Source organism: Schistocerca americana, chromosome 9 (assembly GCF_021461395.2).
Source record: "Schistocerca americana isolate TAMUIC-IGC-003095 chromosome 9, iqSchAmer2.1, whole genome shotgun sequence".
Classification (NCBI taxonomy): domain Eukaryota; kingdom Metazoa; phylum Arthropoda; class Insecta; order Orthoptera; family Acrididae; genus Schistocerca; species Schistocerca americana.
This window is the reverse complement of record NC_060127.1, coordinates 105,972,819-105,993,026: the sequence shown is the minus strand read 5'-3', so window position 1 is coordinate 105,993,026 and position 20,208 is coordinate 105,972,819. Positions and strand designations below refer to the sequence as shown.

The 20,208-nt window shown below is 39.4% G+C and overlaps 1 protein-coding gene across 2 annotated transcripts in view; it reads right to left on the bottom strand.

The window, feature by feature from the left end:
• LOC124550857 (tetratricopeptide repeat protein 27) overlaps nt 1-20,208 on the bottom strand; it is a 141,083-nt gene that overhangs the window by 120,621 nt on the left and 254 nt on the right. For both annotated transcript variants that reach the window (XR_006967733.1, XM_047125597.1), the window contains exons 2-3: nt 19,827-20,010; nt 12,760-13,003 (exon numbers count right to left, since the gene is read on the bottom strand). Coding sequence is in view for 1 of the 2 variants with exons in the window: in XM_047125597.1 (XP_046981553.1) it covers nt 12,760-13,003; nt 19,827-20,010 (428 nt within the window). In the remaining variant the exon portion in view is untranslated. The remainder of the gene's footprint in view (nt 1-12,759; nt 13,004-19,826; nt 20,011-20,208) is intronic.

The following is a 20,208-nucleotide window of genomic DNA, read 5'->3' as shown; positions in this document are numbered from 1 at the left end:
CACGAGTTATGATTGGTAGTTATGAAGTGGAAGTAATGTTAGATACAGGAGCAGCAGCAAGTGTCATTTCAATGTCCTTATATAATGAACTCAAACAAATAATGAACATACAAACATTGCCAGTACAGAATTGTCATATTATAAGTGCCACCGGTAACAAATCAAAGAATATGAAATTTCAAGGGCTAATTAAATTCACATTTTCAAATATACCACTCAATTACAGTTTTCTGGTAGTAGACAAATTAGTTATGCATTGCATATTAGGAATTGACTTTCTGAATGAATATCAAGCAATCATAGATTTAGGAAAAGGGAAATGTCATTTAACCGTAAACCAACAACAACTGACAATAGAGTTAACACAGGGTAAAAACTTAAACAGTAAACAAGGTAAATTTGAACAGTTACATTTTGTGTATCCACCAGCAATAAACATATGTGATTTAACTTTTAATGAAGTTGTATCTCAGGGAATTAAACCTAATGATTTATATGAGAAATGCACAGAATCTGAATATCTGACGAAGGAACAACAACTTGAATTACTTGAAGTTTTGCAGCAATTTGCTGAGGTATTTGTGGAAAAACCTGGAATTATTAGAGGCTATACTTATGAGATGGATGTTAAACCACACAAAACATACTGTAGAACATATTATAATATTCCTTGGTCAAAGAAACCCGCAGTTTTGAAAGAGATTGAAAAAATGCAAGCTTGGGATATCATTGAAAGGTCACATTCACCATATTGCAGTCTGATACTAGCAGTTAATAAAGAGGATGGTAGTGTAAGGTTAGTGCTGACACACGAGAAATTAACAAAGTTATAATTCCAATCAACACACGACCTATTAATTTGGAAGAACAACTTTTAAAATTTCATAATTTACAGTATTTAACCAATATCGACCTCCGCTCATCATTTTGGCAGGTGAACCTCCATAAAAACAGTCGTAAATACACTGCATTTCTATGTGAGGGACGTAGTTATCAATTTTGTGTTCTACCCTTTGGTCTACGAGTGAGTGCTGGAGTACTTATTGAAGCCTTAGATGCTGTTCTTGGACCACAATTGTTATCGCAAATCACAGTTTATGTTGACGACATTGTCATTGCAACCACTACTTGGGAAGAACATGTAAATCTTTTGAAGCAACTTCTGACTAAATTTTGTGACGCAGGTGTCACTATCAATTTATCAAAGACGAAATTAGGGAGGAGAGAAATCAAATTCCTGGGTCACATCATATCAACTGAAGGCATTTATCCAGACTCAAGAAAAATTGATGCAATAAAGAATTTTCCATCCCCACAGAATCGTAAACAACTCAAAGCCTTTCTATCTTCATTCTTCAGGAAATTTGTACCCTACCACCTTCTTAACAGTCCACATCTTCTATCTTTACTCAAAAGAAATAATATTTGGAAATGGACAGAGTTCTGTCAGACAGATTTTGAAGCGATTAGTTAATGCACCGTTGTTATGTCATCCTGACATGATGTCAGACTTTTGCCTAGTAACAGATGCAAGTTCCTATGGGCTCGGAGCATTTTTATTCCAAATTCATGTAGAAGATGAACAAACAGTCATCAAACCTATAAGTTTTGCTAGCCGCACGCTCACTGAATGCGAAGAGTCATATTCAGTGACCGAGCGCGAAACACTTGCCATAGTATGGGCGTTTCGCTACTTTCTATGGGGAAAACGTACTAAGCTTTATACTGATCATCAAGCTCTTTCTTTCCTGTTATCATGCAAGTTATTACATCCACGTCTTGCACGCTGGTGTGCATCACTACAAGAATATGATTTTGATATTATATATATAAAAGGAGAATCCAACATTATAGCCGATGCTCTATCTCGTTTGCCACAAGGCCTACAAGAATTTTCAGATGTGACAGAACAAACATCAGATTTTAAAATTTTACTCATGTATGACGGTACATTTGCACCTTACTACAAAAACATGTGCAGGAAGTTAGCCATATTGCAGGACAATGATCCCAGGTGGATCCAGATAAAGAATAAATTACGTGCAGGAACAGACCCACATCTTGAAAAATATTACACGTTACACAAAGAAGTATTATTTCACCGACGAAACCCTGAATCACAGCATTGGTGTGTTTGCTTACCTGAAGCTCATGTTGATGATTTTATTTTATTTACACACAGAACTTGGGGACACTATGGTGTAACCAAATGTACAGATAAGATTATACAATATTGCTATTTTCCAAATTTAAGGCGAAGAGTATTGAGTAATATTAGGAAATGCATCATATGTCAGAAAGCCAAATATTCTAATCGCACAAGCATGAATGAATTGCACCCAATCATACCTAAGAGGCCATTACAGCTAATTTCTTTAGATATTGCAGGACCCTATCCACAAGCACGTGGAGGAATGAAATACATCCTTGCTGTGTTAGATGTTTTCACAAAGTATTTAAAATTATATGCTTTACGTTCAGTTTCTACCACTGCTATTACCGGACGTCTATTAACAGATTATTTTGTAAGAATAGGAAAACCTGAAGTTATGATCACGGATAATGCAGCATATTTTACCAGTTTAAAATGGAAGACATTTATTGAAGAACAGAATGTTAAACATATTTTAATTTCAAGATTTCACACAGCAGGAAACCCAGTAGAAAGAACATTTCGAGAATTTGGACAGTTTATGAGAACACACACACCAGAGAAACACACCAAATGGGTAGAATACCTAGCACCATTTGAACAAATAGTGAACAATTTAACTCACATTTCTACTGGATACACACCAACTGAATTAATTATGGATAAAACAGAAAGAAATGAATGGACAGACCCTCTACCTAAATTTACAGCAACAACAAATCATATTAGTTTAGAAGAAAAGGTAAGACAAGCTTACACAACATTATGTGACAAAGCTAAGGAAAGAAAGCAGAAATATGACAGAGGTGTCAGGAAAGCCCAAACATTTCAAGTTGATGAGTTAGTTTTACTAAGAACACATCCTAAACCCACAAAACTGAAACATTTAAACAGGAAATGGCAGATCTTATACTCTGGACCATACCGAATTGCAAATATTCCACACCCTAGCTGTTATTCATTAGAATATCCATTAACACATAAACCCAGAGGTCTGCATCCACACAGACATTTGAAAAAATACATACAGTAAAATGTTAGCTACTGACGAGAAGATAATTAATATGATATACAGTTATGATGAGCCTACATTTAAGTTATACAGATACTTACAATCTAATGAATGCAGGTAAGTCCAGAAAGCAATGTGAACCATCCAATAGCCAATAAGATATTTGGTTATAAGAGAGTTGCTATTGAGGCATATACACATTAGAGGAAGCATATACACATTAGAGGAGGCAGAGAACTAAACAGAATTATTTTCTTTAGGAGGCATGCGATAATAGTAATGTTGATATGAGTGATGTGAGTGACTGAATGAGATGAGTGAATGTAATTTTAGTTTAATAAGAGGACAAATAATAATACGGAGAGAGGTAAATGGTATATAAGATGAGAAAATGGTATTATTATTATTTTTATTATCATTATTATTGTTGTTGAAGTAAAAAGTAAGTGGTGATGAATAAGAGGAAAATATATATATAATGCTGAGGAATAAGTATATGTTATTTTGTGAAGAATGAATAATGGATAGGTGAGAATGTTATGAGTAACTGAGAATATGCTGAGAGGAGAGAAACTAGATTTGAACGCTATATCACATGTACTCGTGGAATACAGAATGAAAGTAGTGGAAAGAATATTATTTATTGAAAGATTGGTATGCCTGAGATAATAACTTATGTGGTGTCTTATATATTCTTATAACTAAAGGTGAAAGTATAGATTTATGTGGAAAGAATTATTTACAGCAGCCACTGTTGGAAATATACCAGAAGATTTAAATCTATAACACTTTAACACTAATCTAATGGGAACTTGTAATGAAATTTTTGGAGTTATGTAGGCTTGACACTTCAGATTGGAAGAAATATTTAAGAGAACATATTTAGCAGTCATCTAATGACATAATTAAAGCTCATCTACTGTACTGAACTAATGCGCCATTAAATAGAAAGGAGAATAAGGAGAAAACAAAACGTCAGTCCTCTGTTGCGGTTCATACTCTCATCCCTTCCTTAGAAAAATTTATACATGTTGATGAAATATTTGACTTTATATATGATTGACTTGAAATATATATATATATATATATATATATATATATATATATAGACACACACACACAAAAAATGGTTCAAATGGCTCTGAGCACTATGGGACTCAACTGCCGTGGTCATTAGTCCCCTAGAACTTAGAACTAGTTAAACCTAACTAACCTAAGGACATCACAAACATCCATGCCCGAGGCAGGATTCGAACCTGCGACCGTAGCGGTCTTGCGGTTCCAGACTGCAGCGCCTTTAACCGCACGGCCACTTCGGCCGGCCACACACACACACACACACACACACACACACACACACACACACACTCTTACCACACTGATGTACATACTTGTAGGATCCTAAGATATTTAGAGGGGCACCACTCTTAGAAACGGTAATAGAGGGGTACCACTCGTAGAAACAGCAATAGTGGGGACATCACACTTAGAAACGGTATTAGGTATAGGAACTTTTACGTTATATTAAGTTAACATGTATTTTATTTATCATATTTTATTTTGTGTAGTCCACTGTAGGGGATGACTTTACTAGTATTTATGAAGTAGTTAGCAACCATCCCATGAACCTATCCTCCTACAGAGGGCTGTCTTGAAACTTGAAATATGTGTAAATTTTATTCCAGGGTGCAAGATGAATTTTAAGTTGAATATTCTAGCAAGTTGCCACAATTATCTTCAAATGTAGCAAGTGTAACGGAGGGGGGGGGGGGGGGGGGGGCTAACAAATAAAATAAATAAAATGTATATTTCAATCTGAATGTAATGTAATTCACATGTCAGCACAATGATATTGAATGTAACGTAAAAAATTTACTATATTTTTCATTTAATTCTGTATATGTAGTATATGACAACAATGTAACTATCTCATGTAATGATTAATTGTAAATATTTGTATAATTATGTACTTACTATATCAAGAAATGTATTTTAAGGAGATGTTAACGAGCTGCAAAGGACTTGTGCATGTAGCACATGATTCATATAAACGGAACTGAAAACGCAAAGAAGAAACCAACGTGATGGAACACTGGTCAAGCAATATTTACGTAGTGTCAATATGCTTTGAAGTGCGTGGTGTTGTGGAAGCCGGCAGGTCTTCAGATTGGTGTAAAAGACAAGCTCATCACCTGTCGTAGGCAGTGAGGTGTTTCCTGTGCCCTCATTGACCATTTATACCCCGGTAGACGCCACCAAGATTCGACTGCTGGAGATCACAATCTCGTGTTGACACATTAAACAAACTTTGGATTTTCTTCAAGTCACACGCACGAGATCCAGGCAGTACACACACACTCAGAATCCAATACTACGTTTAAAGACATTGGAGCAATATAATAGAAACATTTATTGTTCGAATTAATTCCATTGTAAACACGAATCATGTGAACTGAATTCAAACGCTGTGCTAAGCAACGATAATACGCTGCAATTTAAAGACATTAATGTTACGACTCCTAAAGAAGATACACACCAAAAAGACTGTATACAAAGACTGATATGCAAAGAGCATTATGCTCAGAAATATTTTTTGTAATATGTAAATTTCTTATTTTCTCATATATGTATGTATCTATGTAAATTTTCTATACTGCCACGCTCGCTTGCGGAGCGTGTCAGTAGAGGAGGCATTGTAATGGTACTTTGACTTCCGCAAAGTTATAATTTACGATCGCGCACGCAGAAGAGCACTGCGCCAGCGACCGATTTTATGAATAATTTTGTTCTTTTTTACTTTTGCGTAGTTTTTTTGTTTTTAAGAACTAATGGATGTCTCTCTCTCTTGTCTTGATACGAAAGACGTGTATTTTTCCGTGATGTGTTGAATGTGCTTTTGGTGAAAATTAAAATTACATAGCAAAGCGATGTTGTTTCAATAGCTATTGAGGAGAAGATAATAAAAGGTAACACTACAATGGCATGAGCATCCTAAATGATCTACTCAGCAGATGATCAGGCCACATATTTTTGGCTCATTGAAGTGTACAAATTCTGTTGCTGAGCTTGTTTTTCTTATCCGATTCACTTATCCAATTACTACTTTTCACTCTCTTCATCACTGATGATGTGAGTTCACAACTGTGACAGAAAAGAGAGACCACGGGAATTTAAAACAACTTTAACACAACACAAGGACTGCAGTTAGACAAGTTGTGATCTTTATTGCTATATAAAGCAAACAGGAAAGCTCTTCTGCTCTACAAGCTCTGTAACACACGTCTGTGCAACTCCACAATTCGTGGCTGCAGTCTCATGACACCACGACTCGACCTTTACAATGTTACATATAATTAATGTGGTTGATGAGCTTGTTTGAAAGCAAATATCATCTTACAACATCTTATAACTTCTGAGGATATGTCCAGCATTAGGAGATGAAATGTTAGGTCCAGACACATTCCTTAAACCACTACCTAACACCCAAACAATAAACCACCAAGGATGTAAATGCCAGCCACAAAAGCCTAAAGGCTAGCTAACAAACCTGGCACTGCCCAGGTAATAATTTTGCCAATTTTCTATTAGAAACAAAAAAACCTGAACTATGTTTTTAGTGAAGTATCAAAAATCACTTCCATCTATTCGTGAAAATGACTTTGAAATTATGAAACAGCCACAAAGAAATATGCGTAATGTACAAATGTATACATTGTTGTTGTTGTCGTGGTCTTCAGTCCTGAGACTGGTTTGATGCAGCTCTCCATGCTACTCTATCCTGTGCAAGCTTCTTCATCACCCATTACCTACTGCAACCTACATCCTTCTGAATCTGCTTAGTGTATTCATCTCTAGGTCTCCCTCTACGATTTTTACCCTCCACACTGCCCTCCAATACTAAATTGGTGATCCCTTGATGCCTCAGAACATGTCCTACCAACCGATCCCTTCTAGTCAAGTTGTGCCACAAACTTCTCTTCTCCCCAATTCTATTCAATACCTCCTCATTAGTTATGTGATCTACCCATCTAATCTTCAGCATTCTTCTGTAGCACCACATTTTGAAAGCTTCTATTCTTTTTTTGTTTACACTATTTATCGTCCATGTTTCACTTCCATACATGACTACATGACATACAAATACTTTCAGAAACTACTTCCTTACATTTAAATCTATACTTGATGTTAACAAATTTCTCTTCTCCAGAAACGCTTTCCTTGCCATTGCCAGTCTACATTTTATATCCTCTCTACTTCGACCATCATCAGTTATTTTGCTCCCCAAATAGCAAAACTTATCAACTACTTTAAGTGTCTCATTTCCTAATCTAATTCCCTCAGCACCGCCAGATTTAATTTGACTACATTCTATTATCCTTGTTTTTCTTTTGCTGATGTTCATCTTACATTCTCCTTTCAAGACACTGTCCATTCTGTTCAACTGCTCTTCCAGGTCCTTTGCTGTCTCTGACAGAATTACAATGTCATTGGCAAACCTCAAAGTTTTTTATTTCTTCTCCTTGGATTTTAATTCCTACTCTAAATTTTTCTTTTGTTTCTTTTACTGCTTGCTCAATATACAGATTGAACAACACCCAAATCACTGCTTCCCTTTCATGTCCCTTGACTCTTATAACTGCCATCTGGTTTTGGTACAAATTGTAAATAGCCTTTCGATCACTGTATTTTACTCCTGCCACCTTCAGAATTTGAAAGAGAGTATTCCAGTCAACATTGTCAAAAGCTTTCTCTACGTCTACAAATGCTGGAAATGTAGGTTTGCCTTTTGTTAATCTATCTTCTAAGATAAGTTGTAGGGTCAATATTGCCTCACATGTTCCAACATTTATACAGAACCTAAACTAATCTTCCCTGAGGTCGGCTTCTACCAGTTTTCCATTGGTCTGTAAAGAATTCGTGTTAGTATTTTGCAGCCGTGACTTATTAAACTGATAGTTTGGTAATTTTCACAACTGTCAGCACGTGCTTTATTTGGGATTGGAATTATTATATTCTTTTTTAAGTCTGAGGGTATTTCGCCTCCCTCATACATCTTGCTCACCAGATGGCAGACTTTTGTCAGGACTTGCTCTCCCAAGGCTATCAGTATTTCTAATGGTATGTTGTCTACTCCCGGGGCCTTGTTTCGACATGGGTCTTTCAGTGCTCTATCAAACTCTTCATGCAGCGTCATATCTCCTATTTCCATCTTCATCTACATCCTCTTCCATAATATTGTCCTCAAGTACATCGCCCTTGTATAGACCCTCTATGTACTCCTTCCACATTTCTGTTTTCCCTTCTTTGTTTAGAACTGGGTTTCCATATGAGCTATTGATATCCATAGAAATGGTTCTCTTTTCTCCAAAGGTGTCTTTAATTTTCCTGTTGGCAGTATCTGTCTTAACCCTAGTGATACACGTCTCTACATCCTGACCGTTGTCCTCTAGCAATCCCTACTTAGCCATTTTGCACTTCCTGTCGATCTCATTTTTAGAAGTTTGTATTTCTTTTTGCCTGCTTCATTTACTGCATTTTTATATTTTCTCCTTGCATCAATTAAATTCCATACTGTATATCTTCTGTTACCCAATGATTTCTACTAGCCCTCATCTTTTTACCTACTTGATCCTCTGCTGCCTTCACTATTTTCTCTCTCAAAGCTACCCATTCTTCTTCTACTGCATTTCTTTCCCCCATTCTTGTCAATCGTTCCCTAATGCTGAAACGTAATGATGTCAAAAAGTACGGTTATATGGGACACCAAGTGAAATTTGTGACTGAATTGAGGACTTTTCGGTACGGAGGACGCAACATGTTATCTCGGATGGACAGTCATCTTCAGATGCAGAAGTATCTTTGGGTGTGCCCCAGGGAATTGTGTTGAGACCCTTGCTGTTCATGTCATACATTAATAACCTTACAGACAACATTAACAGTAACCTCAAAATTTTTTGCAGATGATGCAGTTATCTATAATGAAGCACTAGCTGAAAGAAGTTGCATAAATATTCAGCTGGATCCTGATAAGATTTCAAAGTGGTGCAGAGATTGGAAACTTGCTTTGAATGTTCAGAAATATAAAACTGTGTACTTCAGAAAACAAAAAAAGTATTGTCCTCTGACTATAATATCAATAAATCACTGTTGGCCCCAAAAGCTCATACAAATACGTGGGTGTAACACTCCTATGAAATGGAAAGATTACATAGGTTCAGTTGTGGGTAAAGCAGGCAGTAGACTTCGGTTTACCAGTAGAATACTGGGGATATGCAATCAATCTGCAAAAGAGATTGCTTACAAATCTCTCATGTGACTGGTTCTAGAATATTGGGACCCGTACCAAATAGAACTTACAGGGGCAGCACAAATTGTCACAGGTTTGCTTACTCCATGGCAGTGTGTCACAGAGATACTGGAGGAACTGAACTGGAAGACACTTCAAGATAAACATAAGTTATCCCTACAAAATTGATTAACAACATTTCAAGAACTGGCTTTAAATGACGAATCTAGGAATATACTACAACCCCCTTGTATTGCTCACAAAGGGATCGTATTTACTGCACGCACAGAGGCATTCAATCAATCATTCTTTCCATGCTCCATATGAGACTGAAGCAAGAAGAAACCCTAATAACTGGTGTTGTGGGACGTACCCTCTGCCATGCACCACACGGTGTTTTGCAGAGTACAGAAGTAGTTGTAGATACAGCCACAATGGAGACAGCCAGTATCAGGTGTCCCCCAGGATTTCGTATTAAGTTCGACACTCTTTTCATTGTACCTACATCTACATGCATACTCTGCATGCCACCATTCTGTGCACGGTACATGGTACCCGGACTGCTACTAGTCATTTCCTTTCCTGTTCCACTCGCAAATAGAATGAGGGGAAAACTAGTGTCTATATGCACCCACATAAGCCATAATTTCTTGTTTCTTGTCTTCGTGGTCCTGTGTGCACTGTCAAAATAGGTGCAGAATATAGGGTTAAAGCTCAAACCACCCAAAACCCAAGCAGTACTGGTGGGTCATTCTAGGCTCATCAGCCCGAAATGTCAGGAATCCCCAGCATCACTAAACCTAAATGGGCCAAACAACAACTTAATTCCCTCAGAAAAGTGCCTAGGAGTAGTCACAGATGAAAATATAAATTGGACTGAGCACTTAACTACAGTGTGCAAGAAGCATCAGTACCTCACCCTGCCCTACAAAAATATACTTCCAATTATTGATTACAGCAATGTTATTGTGCAAGGACTTTCTCAGAAAAGCACACAGCACCTGGACCTCGTAATGTACGCCAGTGTACGATATATCTGATATTCAACTCTTTGGTCATATTTCACTATTGTATGCATACGTACAGACAAATGCACAGACATCCATACACCCTGTCTCCTCTATTGTCCTATAAACATATACTGTCCCTCATTTCTCTCCATGTTCTTAATGATCTTGTGTGAACAACGTGGCAGAAACAGCTGTTCCCATCAGAGCAGAATCCTTTCGGTCTCACTCCATCATTAAACCACTTTCTCAAAGACCTTCTCAGTAGCAAAAACCCAGCTCACAGAATAACTTCCCGTAATATATTAGAGAAATGAATAACATCTTCAGTGTCGGGAGAAAGCTGATGACATATCTACTAAAACAATGATATGATCACTGTTACCCATGTATATCCTTCTTTGCAGCCAGATATTCATTTCCCAGTATTCCTGACTGGTGTAGTCTACCTAAATTTCTTTCCCCCAGAACTTGCTGTATCAGAAAACATCTATTTTGTACACCTATAAATTCTTTTTATACCTGCCAGTATAGTTATTGTTGTTATTATCATTATTATTACTATCTTCATGATTAGTGGCAGCTGCAGCAGCAGTACTGCCAGCATTAACTTTATAGTTCGTAGTTGCTACTATTTCCACACACTATTACAATATACACTCAATCACTTTAATATTCCTGTCTTTTCTTTTTTCCCCATTTGTACCTACTACATGATACATTTATTATATGTATAAAAAGAAATGTATTACAGGCTACTGAAAATGCTTCACAAATAAAAGAAGTGAAAAGCGTATGGCAAAAAAACTGGCTTTCATTTAGTTGCATAGACAGAACGTAAGTCCACGCATTTTAATATTACTTACAATATTAAAAATTGTCATTTCTTATGTAACTATGATGTAAAAATGGTACTGTGTGTATGAAAACCGGGTCTGGTGTAAGAGACGGTCTGATGATCCTAATCAGATCTGATTAAATAAATAAAATAAGTAATTACACTCCTGTCCTTTAAATTCACAACACCAGAAGGATAGCAAATAACAAAGTAACACTTATTATGCATACACAGTATAGTAGGAAAAACACGATTAAACTTTTAGGTGATTTGGGGATATATGGGGGTGTAAAATTTAATACGCAGCGCCTCCACAGCTGGCACCAACAGTGGCTCTAATCATCTCAGTATCGAGTCAAACCAAGTTCGGATGACAGTTATGGGAACTTCATTCTGTGCTGCGTTAATTCATTACCAGAGTTAATGAACCACAGTGGCTGGATATTGGTAATGTGTTGTTTGTCGGCAACCTGTGACAAGATGTTTTCAATGGGTGAAAAGCTAGGAAAATGTGGGGGTCGGGGCAAGAGGCAAACACACACTGAACCACAGAAGGTCACAACAGAGATGGCAATGCACGATCTCTCATTATCTTTTTGCCAGATAACATCACGGTGACCTCTGAGATACGACATGGCACCTACGGAAACACCTCAGAAACGTTAACAATTGATCTCCAAGTTACTGGTTAGGCAAACAAGAGGTGATTGTTTTATATATGCAGTGGCAGACCTTACCGTCGAGCCAGGTCCTGGGCCCATATGGTGGTGGCGAATGAAATCTGGCAATGCCTGTTCTCCTCTGAGCCTCCGAACGCAGATACGTCCACCGTGATGCTGTATGCGTAAACGGGACTAATCTTAGAAGGTGACACTGCTGCTTCCGCAGCCAATGTCACTGTCGGGTGCACCATTGTTGGCAACCCCTTTCTGCTGCTACGTTGAGGAAAGACATCACAGTAATCACTGAGCTGACAGCCCGTACTGCTCCAGATGTTTTCACACTGTTCGTGTGGATGTTTGTCTTGCAGCAAATGACTCCATTTCCTCGCTAAATGTGGCTGTACGACCCTGCACGGATGATAAAAACAGTAAATCTGTTCTCCCGAGCACTACTGTGATTGTGCTGGGCTGAGATCCTGTACGGTACTGGGTACGGCCCTCCTGAATCCACCGATTCCACATTCACAGGGCGCTCGAGGGATCCCGACCGATGCAAGTAGCGATACTGCATAACACAATCTGCTCTCTGATGGACAATGTGAAAATGTGATTTCTGAATGAGAAACTCCACTGTGTAATCTTTCCCTGTGTACATAACGTGAATCCTGTTACTCCAATTTACTTAGTCGACTGTGCTGAAATCGGCATATCCGAGCATGTAGAACACTCCACATTAATTGGATTCTAGCACACTGCAGTGCTGCCATTTTAATGGACAGAAGTGTAAATAACTGGTACTTACGGGTAGATTGGCAGAGAACCTCTCTGCAGTGGTCTTGAAGACTGCAGCAGCGACGGCGAGCAGTTGGACGTGCCTGGTGGAGGGATAGAGGGCCTCCCCGTCCAGCACGAGGCAGGCCGCCGCAACGCCATCCCTGTCCCGCAGCCACGGGGGCAGGTCGCTTGGCTCCACGGGAGGGCCTGTCCAGTTTGCCCGGACAAAGAACAGCAGCGACGAGATCCCGACACACAGCACGTCCAGCTGCCTGAGAACCAATGCCGTAAACTCTCCGGTGTAGAAAAATTCAAGTTAATGCACATGAATTACAAAAATAATCCTGTAATGTTCATACAGGTGGTGTGCTGCTAGACAAAGTCACGGTGATTAAATATCTAGGCACAATGTTGCAAACTGATGTGAAATGGACCAAGTACGTAATGGCAGTTGTAGGAAAGGTGAATGGTCAACTCTGGTTTATTGGGATAATTCTAGTAATTCATTCAGCTCGAGCTACTCGTGTACTGCTCAAGTGTTTCAGATTCCCATCATGTCAGATTGAAGAATGGCTTATAAGCAATTTACATGTGTGCTGCTAGATTTGCTACTGGCATGGTCTATCAACACTTATTACGGAGATGCTTCATGAACTCAAATGGGAATCCCCAGAGGGAAGATAAGGTGTTTTTCTTTTCCCGCAAAACATTATTGAGAAAATTTGAGAACCAATGCTCGAGGCTGACTGCAGAACAGTTAGCTATTACTGCCGAAATACATTTAGCATAAGACCGCAAAGACGAGATAACACAAATTAGGGCTTATATGGAGCATAAACACAGTCATTTTTCCATCACCCCATTTGCGAATGGAACACTTGCTGTGAAACATCATATGCTGCTATTTTTCATTAAATATTTTTCTGTTGCTCTGGAACATCGGACATCGCTATTTTTCTGACTGAGTCCATAGGAGTCATGTTTTACACATTGTTTTTCTCATGGCACCTTATTTCGTATCCATATTCCAAAGCTTGTGTGTGGAACCTTACTTTAAGATATGCAACACACAGAATAGTTACCAAAAGTTCATACTGTTCTTATAACATTGCATACGATTTGATTTCCTGTATTATTTAAGTTAAATATCAATTAAAAATCAGCTGTAAAGTAAGTTTCTGGTTTGCTTGTTACATTCCTATAATTTGATCCTTACAAGCATTCTAACTATCAAATAAAAATGCCCTGTGATTTTGTATGGAAAAATCGGAAAACCCTCCGCTGTTAGAAGGTTAATGATTCTCGCAGTTGGCCACAGTGGTCAATATATTAAAATGTCTCAAATGCTCAATTACAAAATCATGCGAATCAGGGCTGGCTCAAACAGTATTAGAAGGTTTTCGAAAATGACTGAAACCAGTTGCCTTTCTTGATAGTAGGATATTTTCCCTATTATCATTTTCAAGTCACTTAGCAACTCATCTTCAGAAGACACAACAATTTAAGCTGTTCTATTAGGTCACAGGCTAATCGCAACATCATAATTCGTGGTGTATCTTGGATAAAATATAATAATAATAAATGTTAACGATGAAGAAGGAAATGATTTCAATTTTGGCAATAGACATTCACTGACTCTTTTCTCATCTCTCACTGGTCATGTGAAAATATCGTGCAACTGGCAATGCAAAACTGACACACTGCCAACCTACGTACAGTGGAGAAACACAGCCATGACTGGCACATGTCCTGATCTTGGCTTTAGCCTGCTGTATCTAACTACACTCCTGGAAATGGAAAAAAGAACACATTGACACCGGTGTGTCAGACCCACCATACTTGCTCCGGACACTGCGAGAGGGCTGTACAAGCAATGATCACACGCACGGCACAGCGGACACACCAGGAACCGCGGTGTTGGCCGTCGAATGGCGCTAGCTGCGCAGCATTTGTGCACCGCCGCCGTCAGTGTCAGCCGGTTTGCCGTGGCATACGGAGCTCCATCGCAGTCTTTAACACTGGTAGCATGCCGCGACAGCGTGGACGTGAACCGTATGTGCAGTTGACGGACTTTGAGCGAGAGCGTATAGTGGGCATGCGGGAGGCCGGGTGGACGTACCGCCGAATTGCTCAACACGTGGGGCGTGAGGTCTCCACAGTACATCGATGTTGTCGCCAGTGGTCGGCGGAAGGTACACGTGCCCGTCGACCTGGGACCGGACCGCAGCGACGCACGGATGCACGCCAAGACCGTAGGATCCTACGCAGTGCCGTAGGGGACCGCACCGCCACTTCTCAGCAAATTAGGGACGCTGTTGCTCCTGGGGTATCGGCGAGGACCATTCGCAACCGTCTCCATGAAGCTGGGCTACGGTCCCGCATACCGTTAGACCGTCTTCCGCTCACGCCCCAACATCGTGCAGCCCGCTTCCAGTGGTGTCGCGACAGGCGTGAATGGAGGGACGAATGGAGACGTGTCATCTTCAGCGATGAGAGTCGCTTCTGCCTTGGTGCCAATTATGGTCGTATGCGTGTTTGGCGCCGTGCAGGTGAGCGCCACAATCAGGACTGCATACGACCGAGGCACACAGGGCCAACACCCGGCATCATGGTGTGGGGAGCGATCTCCTACACTGGCCGTACACCACTGGTGATCGTCGAGGGGACACTGAATAGTGCACGGTACATCCAAACCGTCATCGAACCCATCCTTCTACCATTCCTAGACCGGCAAGGGAACTTGCTGTTCCAACAGGACAATGCACGTCCGCATGTATCCCGTGCCACCCAACGTGCTCTAGAAGGTGTAAGTCAACTACCCTGGCCAGCAAGATCTCCGGATCTGTCCCCCATTGAGCATGTTTGGGACTGGATGAAGCGTCGTCTCACGCGGTCTGCACGTCCACCACGAACGCTGGTCCAACTGAGGCGCCAGGTGGAAATGGCATGGCAAGCCGTTCCACAGGACTACATCCAGCATCTCTACGATCGTCTCCATGGGAGAATAGCAGCCTGCATTGCTGCGAAAGGTGGATATACACTGTACTAGTGCCGACATTATGCATACTCTGTTGCCTGTGTCTATGTGCCTGTGGTTCTGTCAGTGTGATCATGTGATGTATCTGACCCCAGGAATGTGTCAATAAAGTTTCCCCTTCCTGGGACAATGAATTCACGGTGTTCTTATTTCAATTTCCAGGAGTGTAAATAGATAGGGTTCTGAGAAAGACCTCTGGTCTTTTCTGCCCACTTAAGAAGATAAAAGAATAGATTCTTTGTGGGTATGGAAGCAACAATATCTGTCAGTCCATTTGTACTGATACCGAATAATGTGCAGGACACCAATGACACATTACATATTGGGAACTTGCAGCTGCACAGGCAGACTTAGAATAATGTTTTGTGAAACTCAAACCTTGTCCCACAATTCTCCACATTGGGATTCTGTTATTACAGAGGCAATAGAAATTAGAATGTGTGAGAACAACTTCTATCAAGACAGCAACTGTAATCTCAGTGGTACGTAAGCTGTCTATGGGCTCCTCATCCACGGCATTGTCATTGTCCTCTCCGTGATGCTCTCACATGTGCCAAACAAACCTATGACCATACATGCTGCCTTCCTATATTTAAGTTCATTATCCCTATTAGGCCTATTTGCTATGGGGAAATTTCTAGGATGGGTCATACTAGTGACTTGCAAGCAATCTCCTTTAGTTGACTTATTGATTTTTTTCCCAGTATCCTACCAATGAACCGAAGTCTGTCAACTGCTTTCCCTATGACTGAGCCTGCACAATCAGGATGACAATATTATTGAGAGGAGAGGAACTGGCTGAGTGTGAGAAGGGAGGTATGACACTGTGAGAAGAATTTACAATGCCAAAGCTGAAACAAGCCCAGCTGAAGTAGATGACATCTCTTCATAATTATCAGGATCTTTGGGAGGACCACCTATGAAAAAACCGGTGTTCGGTATATCAAACACAGATATTATATCCTCAGACTTCAATAACATCTAATGATCCCATCCCAAAGAAGGAAGGTTTTCATCAGTGTGGGTATTAGCAAACTATCAATTTAATAAGCCATTGTTGGGAAAAGTTATCTACATAAGAATGGAAAGAGAATGATAGAATCTGACCTGGGAGATTATCAGTTTGGGTTTTGATGAAATGTAGGATATTAGCAAACAACTTTAGACAACACTGAGTGGGATACTTTCTTTGAAATTCTTGAGTTATCAAGGGTATTATACAAGGAGAAGATAGTTATATACCACTCCTACACAAAATCACATTGCAGTAAGAAGACTCAAAGGACATGAAAGGGAGATGAAGTTAAGAATGAGTGATACAGGAACCCCCGTGCTCACCGAGCACGTAGTAAGAGAAATCAAGAAGAAATCTGAAAAAAAAGATGGGTCAACAGAAACATCCGATCTCACACGTCGGCTTTGACCCGTGACGTAAGGGTGTTGTGGTGTGTGACGTCATTACGGCGCGGAGTTTGGTTTGTGAGTGTGGCGTGTTTGTAGATGTTGCCTCGTTGACGTTACCTTAGTAGGAGTTTTAGGGCCTGTAATATATAGTTTACCTTTTTACTGTACTTTTTGTTTTAACGTCGTCTATGAGGCTTTTATCAGTTTGCCATTAGATTGTTCAATCTTTATGGTCTATATGTTTTGTCGCTACTCGTTATGTCTAATGAATCAATATTGTTTTTTCTTTTTTTTTTTTATTTGTTTCTTTTTTTTATCTTTTGATTGACCTACACATTGATCTGCAGCGTAGCCCTGAATACGAGGTTAGGTTGGGAGTTTTTTTTTGGCGGGGGGGGGGGGGGGGGGGGGGGGGGGGGGCAGCCCCCCCCCCTGCCTGGCCTTGAGTACCACTTGTTTATTATTATCTTTGTTTGCTATCAATGTTAGCAGATTGTTCTTGTGAAACCTTTGTGTGTGTTGTTTTTCTGTGTGTTTTCGTCTTTGTGATACGTATGCAACGTTTCTATATCCGCCATATTGGAATTGTCGTTTCCGCTATATTTGTGACGTCATGGGTCAAAGCCGACGGGTTAGATCGGACGCTTCCGTATTTCCAAAAAGATGAGAGTTTATGAACCAATCAACAATGGGGTCATTAGAGACAGAGCACAAGCTCCAGTTAGGGAAGGATATGGAAGTAAATTAGCTATGCCAAACCTAAATCTGGATAGCTGGATGCAGGTTTAAACTGTCGACCTCCGAAATCCGAGCTAAGTGTCCTAACCACTGCACCATTTTGCTCACTAAAAAAAAAAAAAAAAAACTGGAACTAGAATTAAAAGTCTGGGAGAAGAAATAAAGAATTTTGAGCTTTGTTGATGACATTTAATGGCATCCCTGATGACATTTAATGGCATCAGAGGTGGCAAAGGCCTTGAAGGATCAGCATGAAGGAATGAATTGCATTTTGAAAAGAGATTATGATGAGCAGTAACAAAAATGAAACAGTGGTAGGGGAGTGTAGTTGAATTAAATCAGATGGTGCTGAGGGAATGAAGTCACAAATAGAGGCACTGAAAGCACTAGACAAAGAAGTGCTGTTTGGTTAGCAAAATAACTGCAGATTGCGAGAACCGCAGAACCCTTGCCATGTGTTCACAGCATCAGTTAAAACTACATTTATGCTTCAGAATTGATATTATGTGCGTTAAGTATGGTAATTTTGACCTTCTGGATCTTGGTAAGGGATAATGATAAAGAAAAAATTTTCAATATTCCCCAAGAACATCAGCTTAAGAACGCATGGTAAAAATTTCAACAATTTGTCACGAACACAAATTGTAAACAAGGTCAGCCCCCAAATCAGTACTTTTTGTACCCAAAAATAACTGTTTTTTGATGTGTTCTCAGGAAATGCCAATGGAAAGGTGAAGTTTTAATAAGCCAGCTATGGTATACATTCCAGATGCCACCTAACGCAAAAGAACCAACCTAGTCGCTCAATTTGCCTGGGCTAGAGGAAGTGTGTAATGTTTAAATTTTAATCCTGTACTGCACAATAGCTATAGTATGCCTGTCTTTCAATAGGTATAAAAATAGTCACCAGCCCAAGGGCTACCCAAAACACTTATCCACCTCATCTCCGTGATCAATAGGACCTGAGATATGAGACCCTGAAGAATACATTTTCATTTGCAGCTTTTGGTACCATGCACTGTCATGTATGAACCAATTAGCCACTCTGAAAAATTCAATCAATGGAATAGGCTACTACTTGTTTTTGAAAGAGTGAGGAACAATATTCACTGTTTAATGCAAAGATTTACATTTTCTTTAATTAAATATGAATACACATTCACAAATATTATGACCACTCTAGGAGGCACAGAAATCACACAGCTGGAAGAATAACAACTGTTCTTTGTTGTCAACAAGTTGTTCATTTTGACCAAAACAAATGTTATTGTTAAATTTTACATAAAGACAGTGTTCCTAGTGTTAACATCAGACTAACAGATAACAGAACTCATTCCATATCATCAAATTTTCACCATAATGAATATGTCTTGTGAACAAGGAATGTGACGTAACTGATGACATGTTTGCTTTCTAACTGACTAATATTCTTAAGCAATGGTGTTAGGCAAATAGGCTTATATATTTTTTAAACTAATTATCACTGAGCAGTGAGTATAATCTTGAGTCCAGTTTGAGAAATCCGATAGAGTCCTCTTACACCTGCTAATAATACTCACAGCATACAAAATAGTAATTTCAAATAAATAGTGGTGACAAATACAGAATGTTGTTAATTTTATTAATTCTGCCAACAAGACTATGAATAGTTAACTATTATATTATGTTGTCTGTATTACATCCACCTCTTCCCTTCTACCATGCAATTTCAACGCACAAGAATAGACATACATGAATGAAACACGTCACGCAATTAGAAAGGAGGACATAAAAACTCAAACCTATTGGACACACACACACACACACACACACACACACACACACACACACACAGAGAGAGAGAGAGAGAGAGAGAGAGAGAGAGAGAGAGAGAGAGAGATTTATTATTCATCCAGTTTAAAAGTGTGTGCAGTTACCTTTCCAGTGATAATTCATTCTGGTCGATATAGCACTCAACAGAATACTGCAAGGACTTGTCCAAGAGCTCTTCTGTTGAAGCACAACTCAGAAATTTGTTAAACACAGCCTTTGACAGCTCAGACTCCAATATATCTGCATACTTCCCATGTCTGAGATATACAATGATTTCACTGCATGCACCTGGCGCAAATGAAAGTCTACTGATAATACAGAATATTTAAGTTCACATATCTAAAACGCGATACACTGTTAACAATTGTATACAACTTAATACACAGTGATTTTGGTGCAGAGAATGTAGCAAATGAGTCAGAGAAATAATCGTGTATATCAAACTTCTTCGTATCATAATTCCACAACTGTCAATAACAACGAGTG